The 18,385-nt window shown below is 38.1% G+C and overlaps 1 protein-coding gene across 3 annotated transcripts in view; it reads right to left on the bottom strand.

Annotated features, from left to right (window-relative positions):
* Positions 1-18,385, bottom strand: part of LOC122789976 (diacylglycerol kinase delta-like) — a 1,345,205-nt gene that overhangs the window by 200,760 nt on the left and 1,126,060 nt on the right. For all 3 annotated transcript variants that reach the window (XM_044057484.1, XM_044057483.1, XM_044057482.1), the window contains exon 9: positions 10,331-10,493. In XM_044057484.1, the coding sequence (XP_043913419.1) occupies positions 10,331-10,493 (163 nt within the window). The remainder of the gene's footprint in view (positions 1-10,330; positions 10,494-18,385) is intronic.

Raw genomic sequence — 18,385 nt, 5'->3', positions numbered from 1 at the left:
CTGACATGTACCCATATATATATATATATATATATATATATATATATATATATATATACACATATACATATAAAATATGTAAATACCTAAGCAAGCAGCGAATGCTCAAAAGAGTGATCAAAAAAACAAGAAAGAAATAAAGATTGGTCTTTTAAGATCGAATCACAAAATAGCAACCCCCTCACACTATTTTACACAGGGGGCAAGACCCCTGCACCCATTAGGTGAAGGGCTGTGCCCCTCACAGCATCTTCCAATTATATATATATATCAACTCTGAGATCACATAACCAAAGGGAAAGGGCAAATTCCCAGACCCCATTGTACCTGGATCTCACATACCGCAACTAGCAAACCAATGTAAAAAATAATTTACTCTTTTGAATATTAGATATTATGAACACCAGCTATATATATATGTGCTTGTGTGTGTGTGTGTGTGTGTGTGTGTGTGTGTGTGTGTGTATATATATATATATATATATATATATATATATATATATATATATGTGTGTGTGTATAGGTGTGTGTGTGTGTGTTTGTATATATGTATACATAAATACATATATATTATATAGTTCCATTAATTTCATCAGTGTTATGTTGGCTGACGGTAAGCTTTGCAGCATGTTTCGAAGCTGTACATGTTTGAATTATGCTAGGTTGGCTTTATGTTTACTAAGGTGCTTGCGCATAAATCAGTGGAAGTTTGACACCATAATTCCCTCCCTCTCTCTGTTTATTGGCTGTTGACAATAAGCACATAAGTATCATTTTGCATAGTCTCTCTCCTTAAACCACTCATCAGGTTAAACGACCTTATATAAAAGTGCTTAATATTGAGTGTACTGACACTGTTTGCACTGATTTTAGTATCAAATTAGTGATTTTTTACTATAGTTAGTTTACTGGTTCTTTCTGTTGGCAGAAGAAGGTTTCCAGGCTAGTTATTTTGTGTTGAAATTTAAATAGTCAGTAACAAGTCCACCCAAACATTATTCTAAAACTTAACTCCAAGCAGTTATAGTTACTCCATTTCCCAAGACATTCTTGTCAGTTTCATGGACCAACACTTCTCCACAACTTCTCTAGCCAGCCTGATTGCGATGGTATCTTTAGACAGTTAGGAATTGTCTTGTACTGTTTGATGATTCTGATTGTGATGGTATCTTTAGACAGTTAGGAATGGTCTTGTACTGTTTGATGATTCTCTGTTACTCACACAGCGTGTGAGAGATGTACATATATATCACACATAGTAAACTCAGACACCAAAATCATCAGCAGTACACCACACATCACAGGTCTCCAAGGCCATCACCATACACATATTCCAAAATATACTGAAGTTCTAAAGATTAACTTGCCTAAACCTCAACAACCTCTAAAACACAGAATACACTCAAAGCACATTCAGCAAGTTAAGCCTACCTTCTCGCACAGCATAAGAAGGCCCAAAATCTCAGATGCTGAGCCCGTAAGGTAGGCATCGACCCAACCAAAAATTCTTGTTATAGGGTCTATATTATATACTTGAAGGTACAGAATGTCGACAACCTTTTCATCGACATGTGTCGAACGTCCACTTCGGATGGCCTTCTCCACTGCAGTGCGATCTCAGAGTTAGTATATTTAGTTAGAGGGGTGTGCAGGGTGCTGTGGGGGTGTATGGGGGTCAAAGCCCCCCACTTCATGGTGGTTGTTATATTGTGTTGTGCGTAGTTGGCCTACTGATTTATTTATCTTGGAAAGAATTCGATGATGTGGCCATTCTCTGAAGTGAATGTTCGACAAATATGTGTTGATGAAAAGGTTGTCAGCATTCTGTACCTTCGAGTTTATAATATAGACCCTTGTTATAGGTGACTCGATTGTAAGATATACAGATGCATCTTTTACCAGGCTGAGCAAGGGAATAGTGACAGTTAGTTGCTTGTTTGGTAACAGGATCTGTCAGATTATGCATGCATTCAAGTACCTGAATGACAAGTACCAGTATGACTCTGTCATAGTTCATGTCAGTGACGTTGTGAGGTACACCTCCCTGGAGTATACGAAGAGAGATGGAGCTCTCAGACTATGTGTCCAAGACAAGTATGAACTTGTTGATGTTAGGATTTATTCACTGTTCTTAAACTGGGTTTTTCAAGGAAAGGTCCTTTAAACCTGAACTAAAAACACCTTACAGAAGAGAACAAATGAAAATGTAACCACAAACCAGGCTAAGCTTCTAGCAGTATAGCTAGCCTAACAGTCCTGATTTTTCCAGCAAATAGTCATTAAATGCATAGTCACTTGCAAGTTAGCTGTAGTTAAATGCTATTTCTATAAACATGTTTCTACACAGGTTGCTTACTGTGTTACCAATGGATGGTACAGTGGTAAAGTGTTTAACATTTTTGCATCACAGCAGGAAGTTCTTCCATTCAATTCTCGGTTGGGGTGCCTTTTGTGCAGAGTCTGCATGTCCTTCCTGCGTTTGTGTGGGTTTCCTCTGGGTACTCCGGTTTCCCCCCACATTCCAAAGACATGCATCTGGAGCATTTCTCCCCGGGCCTCCGCTGAAAATAGGCTCTGTCCTAGTCGGACTTTCCTGATCAACAAATGTTAAATAAATAAATAATTTTTGTTCTCTTGTTAAATCAGTGACTGGTTTATACTATGTTTACTATTGTATTTATATTGTGTGCCCTTTTTAAAGCATCAACTATATATTCTGTTCTGTTGTAATTGTGTTCATTTATAATCTCCAATGTGTTCATGTATAACCTCTTGTTATTTTTTTCCTGCATAATGTTTATGTGTTCTTGGCTCAGGTTGCTGCTGAAAAAGGTTGTAAGACCAGCCTACCCACCCGGTTAACAAATGTAACAAAAAGAAAACATAATTCAGTATTTTGCTGGGATGTGAAGTGGGAGAAAATGGAGAATTTGAATGTATGCCTATTATACAAAATCCTCTTGCCCCATCTTGTCTCATTGCATCACCAACATCTGAGACTAGCAAAAATGATTTTTCATGTCCCTGTATTATGATGCTGCCTAATACGTATTATGGCTTGAGGTATGTGCCGACAAAGTCTACCTCCTCAAAGCTGCAGAAAATAATTGGATCCTGGGCTAATCTCGTATATGGCTGAAAGAGCTGCAGAATGCTTTATTCTGAAATATGATGTTCCAAAATTAGGTTGGAAGAGGGCTACCCAAAAACTGACACATAAACCTTCTGCTGTTACTCATAAAATTATTCACCTCTGCTGTTTTAATTAGTCTTGCAAAAGATTGTTTCAGGAGTTATTTTACTGCCACACCTCCATGGTCTTACATGTATGTATGCTAACTCATTAATCACAGACTTAATAATCTACTTAATAATTTGGTTAAATAAGAGGTACCACATCATTATTAATTTTATTTAAACTACATATTATTATGACAACTACTAAGTAGGGCATGACCAGCTTGAATGTTGCACTGATAGGGGAAGGGATTTGAATTTAACATGTATACCAATAACACTTTGTTTCACAGCACAATAAACCACTCCCTTGCCTGATAAAAGTATATATATATATATATATATATATATATATATATATATATATATAGTTAGAAAGCTTGTGAGGAAACAATTTCTCTGTTATTTTTGTTTTACTTGGATCGCTTGTCTGTGTACCTAATAAAGGATTTTCGACTGGAAACAGACTGCCTACCCTGCTTGGATTAATTATGACTACTTAGTACTTCTGTACAATATTTTAATTATATATTTTTTATTTTTTTGACTTAAGATGAGTTTAAGTTCACCACTTCTACTGCCATTGTCTGATCTAATTAATATACAGTGATTATCTAGATATATGGATTGAAAATCTTCCACACAGAGAGGTTTCTTGCACTGTTTTGCTTTTGGACACACTACACTTGTTTATTGGGTTGTTTGAGACTTTGGGGATACCATGGAGATTACTTGTTTTATGCTAAATCATTAACAACAGACTTGAAGAAATTATGGCATTACAAAGAATACATAATAACTATCAAGCTTACCTAGTGTAATTAGTAATATAAAGCTTACTTAGTATAACTAGCAATGAATTTAAATAAAAAAAATAGTATGAAAGATTATATGAGCTGACAAGGGCAGAGACCTTGTTATTATGTATAAAACTAATTATGTTGCATGTATACTTTCCTTAGTACAAGATAAAGAAAGGTGCAATGTGGAATCAGGAAGTCTAACGGATGTAAGTGTTATATCCACACAATTGTTGGATAGCATTGCAACTTCCTCATGTGTAATCTTGCTAAGGGTATCATGGGGATAATGGATGCCATGTACCCCAAGAGACAAAGAAAGTCCCTGGCTGTCAAGGACTGGAGAGGAAAAATGCTCTGATAACAGGAAGTCAGGAACAAAACTTTCTCCACTGGGAGAGATGCTAGCAATTTGCTTGTGTATTCTGCATCCTAGGAAAATGTGATCCTGCGAAGGAATGAAGGAAGACTTTTGGAAGTTTATAGTGAACCCTAAATTCTGTAGAAGGGCAACAGTGGAGGAAAGGTGTTCCTGAAGCAGTTCTGGGGACTGAGCCTAAATCAGAAGGTTGTCTAGATAAGGGAAGATTTAAATTCCCTACTTTCTGCAGAATGCTGTAACAGGGGCCTAGCACTTTGTGAAAACTCTTGGTATGGTAGAGAGACCAAAGGGCAAAGCACAAAACTGAAACTACAAGGAAGCTAGAGAAAAGCGTAAAAACTTCCTGCTGAACATTGGGTGGATGGGAATGTGAAGATAGACATCTTTTATATCCAAGGACACCATGAACCCCTGTGTAAGAATAAGAGGAAGAACGGAAGGTAGAGTCAACATATGGAAAGAAGGGACTTTGAAAAAGGTGTTTAAATGGGAAAGGTACATGATGAGTCTTCAGGGGCCATCCTTTCTGGGGACCAGGAACATCCTGGAGTAAAATCCCTTTCCTTGCTAGGAAGTGGGAACCCCTTTGATAGTCCCCTGAGAGATCAGGTCTGTCATGACCTGAGGAAAGACGCTCAGCTAATCTTTGGGGGGAGTGGAATCCTTCTGAATGAGGGGGAATATTTTACCAAACCATGAAATATCCTGTTTTGATTATGGAAAGTACACAAAACTCCTGAGTAATCAGTTTCCAAGCAGCAAGAGATAGGCTGAGATGATGGGACAAGGAAGTGGATGGCCCCTGGTGGCTGGCAGTCACAGACTGCCTGGCTAGGGTTGGGAATGAGAAGACTGTTTTGAGGCAGGGGTGGAAGAAACAGGTTTAGAAGAGGCTGGCTTTCTAGGTCCCCTCTTACTTTTGGAAGACGAAGATGACAGAAGGTTTTCTAACAAAGGCAGTCTTCATTGGATAATTTCTTTGAAACCTTGGAACTGGAGAAACAAGGATGTGTTTAAGATCCTGTAGCTCCTTCCCTTTCTCCTGAAGAAACTTGAAGAGTTCTGCTGCTGAACTCCCAAACAAGACTTTGTTATCCAAAGATGTATACAGGAATTTGGCCTTGAATTCTTCAGGCAGAGGCTGTAGCCTAAGCCAAGAGTACCTTCTCAGAACAGACCAGAGGCAGCTGCCCTAGCAGAGGCATCAGCAGCATCATAACTGCACTTGATGCAGTGCCTAGTCACTTGGCAGAAGAATTAAGAATAACAGCTAGTTTTGATTTTTCTGGGGAATCTGGGATGTCTGCCAACATTTTTCCTGCATCCACCAGGAGGGCCAGGGAGTACTTTGCCATGTGAGTCTGATAACTGATTGCAAAGAAGGCCAAAGTGGCAGAAGTGTATACCTCCTTTCCCAATCATTCCACATCAGGATGTAACGAGAAGGAAGAGGATGGAGGCGATTTTCAAGCCTTGTCCATGGAAACAGAAATGGTAGCTGGATTAGCAGCAGACGCCTTGAAAAGAAGGAGCTTGGTACGTTATAGAACCTGTCTGGATGCTTGGGGACAGGAGGCTGAGAGTCTGGACATTTGGAACTGTTTTCAAACTTTTTAGCATACAAGATCATATTTATTTTTTTGTTTCTGTGTCAGCTGGATTTTGACTATCTTATTTAACTGTGGTTTAGTATATATTACCTGTCTTTTAACTACCTGGTTTTAATCAGTACAAAGTGCTGATGCACCCTTTGTACTTGTTTGAGGCAAAAGCACTAAACCTCATTTCAGCAAACATTTAGGTTTTGATACACCTTGTAGTGTGTACATTTTTAAAGAATATACAAGGCTTCCACATAATAGGTCCTCAAAAACAATTTCTCCAAATAACAAGACTTCTGTTTGGGGGAAGTGTAGGCATTAACATCATCAGTGCGCACCTCCTGGGCATTGCTGATTCTCCTATCTGGTCTGTAACTAATAATGCATGAGTGCACTTGAGGAACTGGACACTCCTTACTTTTATGCTATAAATATCATTATCTAAACTTCAGGTGACATAAAGGTTGTTGAATAAGTCTGTTATCACCTGCAAAGGACTGAAGTGTTGGGAGGACTCCTTCAGATAGTTCAACCTAATTCTACCCAAATTCTAGGCCACTAATTTGCACCAGCTTCTTTTTGCATCTTCCAAACTTTCACCTTCTAGTAATATAGCCACACTAGTGTTGTTGACTGTGATTCAGCTTTCTGACTTCATCAATTATACTTGAAATAATAATCACGTCTTATCTCCTCTTGGACTGGACCATACATTTTAAATAACTTCATGGGGCCTAACACAAATCTCCTTTTATTTGAAGTGTTTTTAACAGAAAACACAGAAGGGAACAGAAGGTAATAGCTAAGCAGTACAAATATGCAACTATATTTTACAAATGCGCTGCATGCATTCACTGGTATAGTGCTATGGATTTAAGAAATTTAAGAGAGAAATTATGATGTTGGAAAAGTCAAAATAAGTTCATATTAAATATAGAAACGATGAAGGAAATGAAGACTCGTCTTTCTAAAATCTAAATGTTAATCTGACATTATATATTTTCTAATGTACGAAAGAAGTAGTCAATAGAGTTTCTTTAAAAGTATATTTGTTAGATAAGTATGTCTAGTACTTTTGTCCAATAATCTTTAAATAGAGAAATTTGTTGGTTTATGTTGTAATTTTTTTAAATTCTGATATAGTTAGTAGACATTGCCTTGGAGTTGGTCCAGCTTAGTAGCTCAGCATTAAGCCAGTCTGCATAATGTTATATATATATATATATATATATATATATATATATATATATATATATATATTTCTGGATGACAAATTTTGGGGAGGAATGTGTACAAGGAATTCTTATCTTACAAACATTTTATTAGTTATCTGATGTGGGACTTTCCTTGAAAAGAGTGAAATGTTTAGTTGCAAATAAAGGCATGAAATGTTATATGAATACATGAATGGATATTCAGATTACATTATTCACATCTGGACAAGTCTGTATAAAATGCTAAATCAGTATAGTAAAGACTGGCTTAGTTTTAATATTTCTCTTTATGAAATGTTAAATAAACTTGGAGAAATGGAAATATACACACACATACATGCACCCCCCCCCCCCCCCGATGAGACTTTAGGGATGGAAGGCGGGCAGACACTGTTACAGTGAAATGCAACCCTCTTGCACATCAGTACATCTTTTTGCTCACTCATTCTTTAATCATTTGGAACTTTTACTGACAATCAGCTGTAGTAATCCCATTATCAGGTTTACATCACTGTGAAAATATTTGATTCAATTATTTACACACTTGCTAGTCAAAGATAGATAAAATCATTTAAAGGACTGGAACATCAGAAGGCTGCAGGTAGCAGCTTCATATCAGTTCATCTGATAACAGCCAGGCTACCTACAGTAATATACTGTTAGGCACAAACACTGGTATGAAATCTGAAACTAAGACTGTTTCTGTCCATCTTATATCACTTTCAGTATACAAGGAGTACATCGTGCAGGACTTTCTGAAAAAAGGCACAGACATTTCAAAGGTAGTCTGGTTAACTTTATGCCATCCATCAAAGAGTATGGAAAATAAGTTATCATGGCTTGATATGTCTGATGAAAATTACTGCAACTAACTAGTTACCGGTATCACAAAGACAGATTGGCTTTCACTCGTACTGTTACCGGGACAGTCCCACATACTAAAAATTATACTTTCTTGAGTTGAACTATTCTATGTTTTGTCCACCAGATGGAGATCTTCACTTATCCAGTAACCGGGTCCAGTCAAGTCACATTATCAAGATGCAAAACACATTTTGGCCAAAAGCTGCCAAATGACAGCTGCAAGCCTTTCTAGAGTATGTGAACAAAAATGCCGGATTATACTTCACAGCTGAAATACTGAAAACTGCAGTAGTCAACATTGCAAACTAAAATGCACTTTATAAGCTAAACTTCATCATATTCCAATTATGACTGCCTCAGGAATAAAGGTGGAAAAAAATTCTGAGCTTCTCCCTGAATGCTAATTTAGTTCAGTTTTGAATTCAGGTAAAATAAGATCTAAGATCAGAAAATGATTAAAGGAAACTACCTTATTGTGAATGTACAGAGATCCTTGAGTTAAGGCCACATAAACTGAAAGTTTTCAATGTTAGAAAGTTATGGCAATACTTTATTTTATTTGTATTTAGAATTTCTTAGCTAGGGTAGAGCCCTGATCAAACTAGACCAATTTCAGTCTCATGCTGGAAAGAATTGTTCTTTTATTTTTTTTATTGTTGTGCTCAACACTTGTACCTTTTCTCTGTTTAACTGCTTATGAATACCACCACATTCATCATTAATCGCCATTTTCTAATCCCAGTTTATCAGGTAAACAAAGCAATGCCAGCTTCACCACAGAATGTGACTGTGAATTCAAACTGCAAGTAGTTTTGGTGACAACAAACTCTTACTCTTTGCAGATTACATTTTTGTTGGGGATTAAACAGATCATCAAGTTAAGGTATGTGGCTGAATTGTCAACTGAAATGATAAGATTCTTAAAAGAATTTGAAAGTACATTGAAGTATGTAGTTTAGTTACAGATCAGACCTGAAGACTGGCATTGTCTGCAGTTAAAAGAAAATTACGTAAATACTCTTTTGAGAGAGTACGAAGATAAGTGTGTTCACCTATATTTGTTTGTGGGTTGTAAAGTGTGTGTGTGTGTGTGTGTGTGTATGTGTGTGTGTGTGTGCACATGTATGCATATGCATGTGCACACAACAGTGTGCACACATGTATACTTGTGCATGTGTGTGTACTGAACATACTGGAATTAATGTCAATTTGTTATTGGCAGGCAGAGGTGGGTTATCAGCATAGTGGACAATGAAACAAGTGGTTTACAAGAGGAAATAAAAGATACACTTTTTTTTCAGAAACATGATATTGAGAATTGTACACCCTAATGTCACATACAAAACTACTAGGGGAGGGGGAGGGGTGCACCAGTATCACCCTACGGGGAAGATTGACAATACAGAAAGAAAAGGGCTATTTTTGAAGTATGCATGAATGGAAACTGAGGATAGTTGTGGTAGGAGTGAATACCAAGCCCAAAAACCTTTCTTCAAGTTACTGAGTGTTTTGTTACATGAGTACAGGAAAGGACAGTGCAAGTGGGAATTCATAAAGGAGGGAAAAAAGTGAAGTTCATTCTTACATCTACGCATATGTTTCTAAATTGATTGATGAACAACCCATTCTGTGAAGCATTAAATTAGAAAGTGAAAGTGAAGCTGCCATTATAAAGAACTGACATTCCACAATGCACTGCTGTGCGGTGGTATGATCCCTGTGGCATCATTCTTGATCATGCCAAGGAATAATGAGCGTATCACCATAGAAGTACAAATGTTAAAACTTTATTAAATAGAGAAAACTGATAACTCAGGTGGCGGGCAAGCACGTTTGGCATAAAGCCTTCTTCAGATCTGAAGAAGGCTTTATGCCGAAAGTGCTTGTCCGCCAGCTGTTATCAGTTTGCTCTATTTAATAAAAGTTTTAACATTTGTACTTCTATGGTGATAGGCTCATTATTCCTTGGAGTTGTCTATACTTTATTCTGAGCGTTCTTTAGTGGTGTTTTCCTGTCTTTGTTTGTATTACCGTTCGTGTTCCTGACATTATGCTTGTACTGATTCCTTACAATACAAGAAATGAGGAAGAGGAACCCAGATGTTTACAATTTGCATTAAAGCAATTCCAATGTTGTCATGTCTTTCATGTGCTTTACAAATCTATTCTTTTTCAATGCACTGTTAAAGTAATTTGGTAGCCAACATCATGCGTGAGGGAGCAGAATCTTACCCAATGCGGGGCCCTCCATTCATCAAATCAAACACTTGTGCTGGGTTAAGCAACTGCTTGAACTTGCGCAGGAACTTTACACCCTGGTTATCGCCACTCTTGGAGTTGACAAGAACTAGGAGAGGACTGCAGGTAGAGGCAGGACAGGTGGCATTCCAGAAACCTATAAACACACAGAAATACAGATAAATAACCCCAAAAAGAATGTTGCCCGTTCTCCACTTATACAATGAACATATTTTGTTTTGAGCATCATCTTGAAAACTAGGCGTACTTGTTCCTAGCCTGCCTTTCTTGGGACTAAGGCCTGTAATGTACAAAACTTCACTACATCCTCCTCTCCCAGCTCTCTGTGCAAAAATTTTGGAACTTAAGTCCGGTTTTGGAACTCTTAAGGTTTGAAATTTGGACATGACCTCAGAACTGAAATCTCAAGGCACATTGCTGGATACAGCTAAGCTCTGCAGGGTTCAACGGTGATTCCTTGCGATGTACAGACAGGATCTGAGTGCAACTACCAACATCTTTCAAAAAACACGTGAAGTAAAGTAGTTTAATAGTATAGCTGCAGCAATGCAGCAAGAAAAACAAGTTCTGCACAAGATTAAAGTGTGTTCTGTCTAGTATTTCAACCATGTTACCTGACATAAAATCATGTTTTTCATAAACATTTGTCTTAGTTTTGCTCATTCAATCACCTGCTGGTTTGCAGAGAAAGCTCTGCCTTAAAAATTTGGAAGAGAAATCTGTAATGAATGGGAAACTACATATTCAAAGGGGACTTAAAATGTGAGTTTTAAAAGCATTGAAAATTCTATACTCCTGCATTTTAAGCATTATTCTGAGCTCATCTATGTAGAAAGGCACAAATGTACAACACTGAAAATGAAATGAAGTGAAGGGAGAGCCATACAGAAATAACACTTTATTTCTGAGAGGACAGATTACTACACATTTTTGAGTTCATGTTCTGACTGAGGAGGACTGAACTACAGTACCATGCCTTTTCACATAAAACCAGATTGACTGCCAATAAAACCACGAAACTCAAAAATAGGGCAGTAAGTACAGAGACATCCTCTGTGTACCCTCTTTATTACATGGGTCACCCACCTAGACTAAATTTCAGGCCACCCTAAAATCCAAACTAAACAGTGTTATAACAAGGTAACTAGATTTACAGCTAATACAAGTCATGGAATACATCTAAACGCCTTACAAAATGTGTGGTGAAAGTCTATACTCACACTGTGTAGCAAAAGTCTGGAATACGACCCCTGCACCAATCAGATGATTACTTGACATTCATTTATTTAAGCTGCAACTAAAAGAATTCCTCTCTTACTCCAGGCATTGGACTTGTAGCTCCTGGCTAAACTTTCAGCTCCTTCTCCTCTAATACCTATCTACACCCCATCTCTCCCTTTCCTTCTTGATGCGCATCCGTTCAGCTCCTTCCTACCAATATGAGTAATCACTGCCATATCTTATATAATTTGCCTTTCAAAACTATATCTATAGGAAGAGAGCTCCTAGAACCTAAACTTAAAATTCTGTTTAACACACTGGCACCATTAGATTAAATAATCTTCTAGAGTGTTTTGTACCTAACCGGAACTCTTGATTAAAACATGCTGTGAGGGAAAGGTTAGTTTAGTTTGCTTTTTATTTGTTGTATTACTTTATTGCCTTTTTCTATTTTGAATACTGTGATTTGTTTTATTTACCTTGTGTTTTACTTGTATTCTACTTTTAACTGCATATTAAAACTTGAAAAGAGACCACAAATCTGTCTCTTGTGAGTCAGGCAGAAATGTTTTCCCCACCCGGTTACTGTAGTGTTCTTAAACACCACTGTCTTTCTAGTTGCCTTCCCCTTATGTTAATTTGACCATATATCTCACTTCTTCTCTGTTTTTACTGGCTTGTGTAAGCACAAAATTATAATTTTGTGAAATCACTCCCCTTCAACTATTTAAATTTATTGGCCATCCTACTGTATTCCATAGTACCAGAATACAAAAGTGACCACCCCTTTTCAATCTATCTTGCTGTTTTAAAAATAGTGACTCTCAACTAAAACTTAACTTTTTAGACAGGTAAAACTTAAGTTACATACTTTCACATCTAACTCCTCTAGTGCACACTGCAGTGTTTAGGATAAACCATTTTTTTCATCTTACCTTTAAGCATCCCTGTGACTAGCACTTGCTTTAAAACCTGCTGGAAAGCACTATGAAGTCTTAAACTGATACACTCAACTCTCTTTGTTAATAAGAAGAATCTAACTGTAGGCCCTAAACAGCCTATAATTGCAAAGTACCTTGCTAAGGTAAGGGAAAACAGCTCTTGTACTTTACAAAAATAAAGCACCAAACCAAGCATGTCCAAGGGTCAGCTTCCGACAATGGTGGCTGGTGGCTTCAAATCACAGGGGGGCTGCAGGAGACAGCTGAATGGGTGGGCCAATGGGAAGAGGTGTGGCCAACTATAAAGGGGTGGGACTATGCTAAAAACCACAAACACTGGGACTTTAATTAAATATGTTGCCCTGGGTGCCAAACCGTCATTATGAGAGTCTAATCAAGACAAAATGAAGTGTAGAAGAAACAAAATTTTCAATGCATTGGCTACATGACAGCTTACTTAATATCTAAATGGAAACAAAAAGGCATGAAAAAAGAAATTACTTTTTAAATACATTACGGGAATGCCAGTCAAAATCAAGTATAACAAAACAAGCAGCACTCAACTCAAATCACTTCTCCTTGCACTGCAGTTCTAATTATAATTTATTATCAGCTTTATAAAAGTACCAAGTAACATGCTGAAAGTAGCAATCTCTGTGATACCCCCACTTGTAAAAATGTTTCTTAGCCAAAAAAGACCTGCTACTTGACAACAGCTATCTACTTGTTTCATGGGAAAAACGATCAAAGTAAAAAAATGAACAGCAAACAAGAAACAACCTCAAGATAAATTGTTTAAAGGATCACTGCACAGGTTATGGACCACACATGATAGATTGGCATTCTGTTTAGTTTACGGGTAAAGCCTGCAAAGATCACTGCAAGTCTCCAACAAATGTCACGAGCTTCTAAACATACTGTAATCCTGCCTTTTATTACAAACACTGTCATATGCATTTCAGTACCTAAGGCTTATACGCAATCTAGTTATGTAAATATTCTCTGCATGGCAACAACTAAAAGGCTTTCAATGTTGGTAATTCTTTAACAGTGTTCTTATTAAAGCCTACTTGCACCTTGCAATCTCAGACAAGCTTACCTGATGGTCATTAAAGCATTGCTACTTAAACACACACCAACAGTTACTGCAACAACATGCATTTTCTAAATAAGAAGAAGCATAAATTAACAATATAAAAATATGACAGAAAACTAGAACATTCTGCAAAATCAAGGACAGATGAAAAGCCACTGTAGTACTTGTGTCTACCTTGGATGGGGGGAATACTCTGCACATTTACACTGCATAACTGCTCCTTGCCTTGCTTGGACACATCCAGAGTCACTACGTGGGGGAGTGGGGTACAACAAGTATGCCACAATTTAAAATGTCTCTGGCTAACGGTGATGGCCCTGACACATTTATCATACCTCTCAACCTCAGAGCAAGAAATCTGGACAAAGCCATAAACAGAAGTGGGACAAAGGCCCAAAAATAAGGACAATTTTTAAATATTGCTCTTATAAACTTAGAAAGATAATAGAATAGAAAGTCTTGCATTAGTATGACTTTTCTGAAGGGTGTGAAATCTGAAACTCAAATGTCTGTCATTATTACCTAACTTCAGTCTTTAATGATTTGCCACTAATTTGCCAGAAAACCACAGTTTTATGAAAACAGACCAAAAATGTGATGGAAATATATAAAATAGCCACACAATACAGCTGGAAACCTGTCAAAGAAGGGACACTTTTTTAATATTAGTACTGTTAACTTGAGCAGCTGACAAAATAAGAGAATCTACATGCATTTCTGAAATTAAAAGTAATCTATAACTCTGATCATTACAATTATTAATTGTAAATCCTCCACATTTTCTTCCAAATTTGTCATTTTGCGGAGGGATTAATAGGGGGAGAGCAACATTTTGAGCCAAAATCGGGGACAGTTGAGAGGTTTGGATATACCTAATTCTATAAAGTGATTTATTTGCTCATACCTCTCAACCTCTTAATGCAGGAAATCTGGAAAAGGCCAAATATATCGGGGGAACATGCAAACAGTACTAAAATTGTTCTTGTATAAACTTAAACAGTTGACAGAACAACAGGTCTTGCTTTAGCATGCATTTTTCTGAAGGGTACGAAGTCTGAAACTCAATGTCTGTCATTATTTAGTGATTTCATTCCTAAATGATTTGCCAGAAATGTTATGAGGAACAAACCAAAAATAAGAAGCAAAAATCTATTCATTCTGCAAAAATCTGTACAGTGCAGAGGTACAGTTCAGCCAGGGCTGAGTTTGCCGCCCTTCTCCCCTCACAAAATCATGGTTGAATGAGACTTCCCCCTGCAGCTATTCCAATTCCCATTACTTGGCTATTTCACCCCATTTACCATAAACACTGTAATGTGCACACTGCTTTACTTCTACGATGATTTGGATTTCATTTAAAAGTTATATTTTACATTTTACAGCACAAACACTAATAGACATCTGCTAAACAAAGCAATGCAGTTTCACAATGAAAATAGACTTAGCATTAAAACATATCTGCCCTTGAAACTCACATTCATTGAAATAGCATCAAAACCCACATTCAAAGAAAATACATCTGGCCAGTGGCAGATAAAGATTAACTTGGGCTGTTTTCAAAGCATAGGCCCCTTGCACAGGAAACATACATGTGTTCTTTGATACACCTTCCTGACTGTATTAAATTATATTCATTGTATAATGCAGTACAGTTGTTAGAGGCCATTTTAAATGTATTGTTTTGAACATTTTTCCAGTAAACAATGAAACAAAATGCATGCACCAATAATGACAAAACTGCCCAATTCAGAACATTTTCAGCATAAAAGTCTACTCAAACTTCTACAATCCACCAGTATCAGTAAATATGTACAATCTCTGCAGAAGTAAAAGCCATCTAAATAATTCCACATTAAAAAGATCTGTAACTAATGAAGAGGTTGATGCCAGAACACAACTTTATATTTCATTGTTTCATCTACAAATAAAGTGCATGTTGCTCTTGAGGAATAAATTGCCTATGCTACATTAAAAAATGATAAGCTAGTAATATTGCAATAGGGAATGGATGGCAAACTGATAACAGGTTCATCATTACTAGGTATCTCCGCCAAAGAGGACATTCTCAGGATTGCAGCATCCACCCCCTTTAAAAGTACAACACAGTATAGTAATGCATATATATAGTGTGGGGGTAGTACCCACAGTTTTCTGCATCAAAAGCAAGTACACTATATGTTGTGCTATTAACAACACAAGCAGCCACAGCATAAGCAGCACTAAACTTCTCTTCAAGCTCTCAGCTCCTTGTAAAATGCACTTGGCACTAAACTGTATCTCTCAACTTTGAAGCACAAGAAATCTGGAAAAAGCCAAAATTTATTGGAGGGGGGACAAAAGCCCAAAAGATAGGGACACATTTTAAACATTGCTTGCATAATCTTGGAAAGTTGTTAGAATAAAATGCTGTGTTACCACCATTCATTTCACTGCCAAGTCTTGAACCCAGGGCCCTGTGCATTACAGTCAGAACAAAATACCAATATGCCAAATCAGCTGTTTCATGAAAGACAGTTAGACTGAAACTTAAATGTCTATCATTTAGTGAATTCAGTTCTCACCATAGCTCTCAACTTCTTAGCCCAAAACACCTAGACAAAGCCAATAATGAGAAAATACAGCCCCTAAACATATCCAGTGAATTCAGTTATCACAATAGATCTCAACCTGTTAACACAAAAAACCTGGACAAAGCCAATAATGGGGGAATATGATCCCAAAAATAGGGACAAACTTCAAATATTGATGATATAAACAGAAAATTGCTAGAATACAAGGCTTTCTGTTACCATGTACTTTCTGAAGAATAGGAAGTCTGAAATTCAAATGCCTGTCATTATTTAGTGAATTCAAAATCCAGAAAAAACACAGATTTTTATGAGGAACAGAACAAAAATGAGGCAAACATTTCAGAAGTGGTGGTGGGCAGGGAATTCAAGCTCTTGCTACCTACTCCTAAGGTACAGGGTTTGAGTCTAGCCACCAGGTATATTTCCTGACAGGGGCATTTTACACACACACACACACACACACACACACACACACACACACACACACACACACACACACACACCTTTCCGTTAGTATAAACAAGTAGTACCTGCTTCCAGTCCAAAGCAGCCGCATTTGTTAATGCCAAAGCTCCAGTTTCAAACACAAAACCCCCGCGAGACAGCCAAAGTCCTGTCCTTCCCGTGAGAGCAGGCTCCAGCCTGCAGACTGATCCCCTTCCAGTCTATCCAGTTGTAATTGCATAGACTTCCGGGATCTTTGCTGTTGCAGACTGTCTTCCAAGTCCGGACTGTCTTACCAGCAGTCTGGATCTGTGAGCATGCTCCGGACTGGTTCAGTAGCAGTCGGGACTCGGGAAATTGCCACAAATGCTCATGTATGAGTTCCAGACTCGGGAAATGCTGCGAGTGTGCACACGCGAGTTCTGGACTTGGGAAATACTGCGAGTGTGCATGCACGAGTTTTGGGTACTTGTGTTTGTTTTTATTTATGTTTTATTTTGTTTTTTATTAATTTATTTTCCTTTGTGCAGCTGGGGGTGCTGCAGTCCTGTAGCCTGAGCCGCTCCTGGCTTCCAGTGATTTCTCTTGTCCACCTGATGAATCTGGGCATACTGGCGCAATGCAGCAACTGCCTCAAGTACACAGACAATCCTCTCCTCCTACCACCCAACACTACAACCTGCAAGGGATGCACTTACATAGCCAAACTGGAAGCAAAGCTCTCTCCACCCAAGATTGTGCTAGACAGTCAAGAGGAGAAGGTTAACACCAGCACTACACCTCAAGCAACACATAGCCCTTCTAAACCCTCACCACCAACACCCACACATAGCAACACTAAACCCACATACGTGGATGCCCTTAACAGTAACCTACCCAAGCAACAAGGACCTCCAAAGCTAAAATGCAAACAAATGTCAATCACAACCAAAGTGTCACATAGCTTACAACACCAGTGTGCCACCCAACAGCCCCTAAGGCAAGACAACGTACCCAACACTTTAGTCATAGATAACTCTATAGTCAGACACACTGATGTCCAACTCACCAGGCTGAACAAGGAGAAAATTACAGTCAGCTGCGTGTCGGGTGCCAGGATCCACATAACGCATGCACTCAAGTCACTCCACAACAAGTACAGATATGACTCTGTCATTGTCCATGTTGGAGTGAATGACTTGAGACGTATCTCCCTGGACTACATGAAAAGAGACATGGAAGAGCTCTCAGATCATGTGGTCCATGCAGGTTATGACTCTAGCCCTGAGTAGTATCCTGCCTTTGCCCAGAATTATACCACAGTACAAGAACAAAATCAACAATTGGCTAAGCTTCTGGTGTCATTCAAAGGAGATCCAGTATCTGTCTGCCTGGGACGACATGATCAACAGACTATGATGTTTTGCCAGAGATGGTCTGCACCTGTCGGCCCTGGGATTCAGGTTACTGTCTAAGGCTCTTGCCACCTCTATAGTGCCCTTTTTAGGCAAAGTTCAAAGGACAAAACCACCACTGTAACAGGTACAAGCATGCAAAATCCGAAGGTAATGCTACTCAATGCTAGAAGTCTAAACCTCAAAATGCACTCTCTCAAAGCACTCCTAAAAAATGGAGAACATCAATATCTATGCAGTAACTGAGACCTGGTTCAAGGCTCTAGGGAGCACTCCTGCAATACCAGGCTACAAGTCTTACCACATTTTTCGGCCACCAAACCAGGACCAAAACACTAAAGGTGGATGAGTGTCCATATTCA

Source organism: Protopterus annectens, chromosome 15.part0, assembly GCF_019279795.1.
Source record: "Protopterus annectens isolate FY-2018-M chromosome 15.part0, PAN1.0, whole genome shotgun sequence".
NCBI classification, from domain to species: domain Eukaryota; kingdom Metazoa; phylum Chordata; order Ceratodontiformes; family Protopteridae; genus Protopterus; species Protopterus annectens.
Note: the sequence above shows the minus strand (reverse complement) of the source record. Positions and strands in the feature narration are given on the sequence as shown.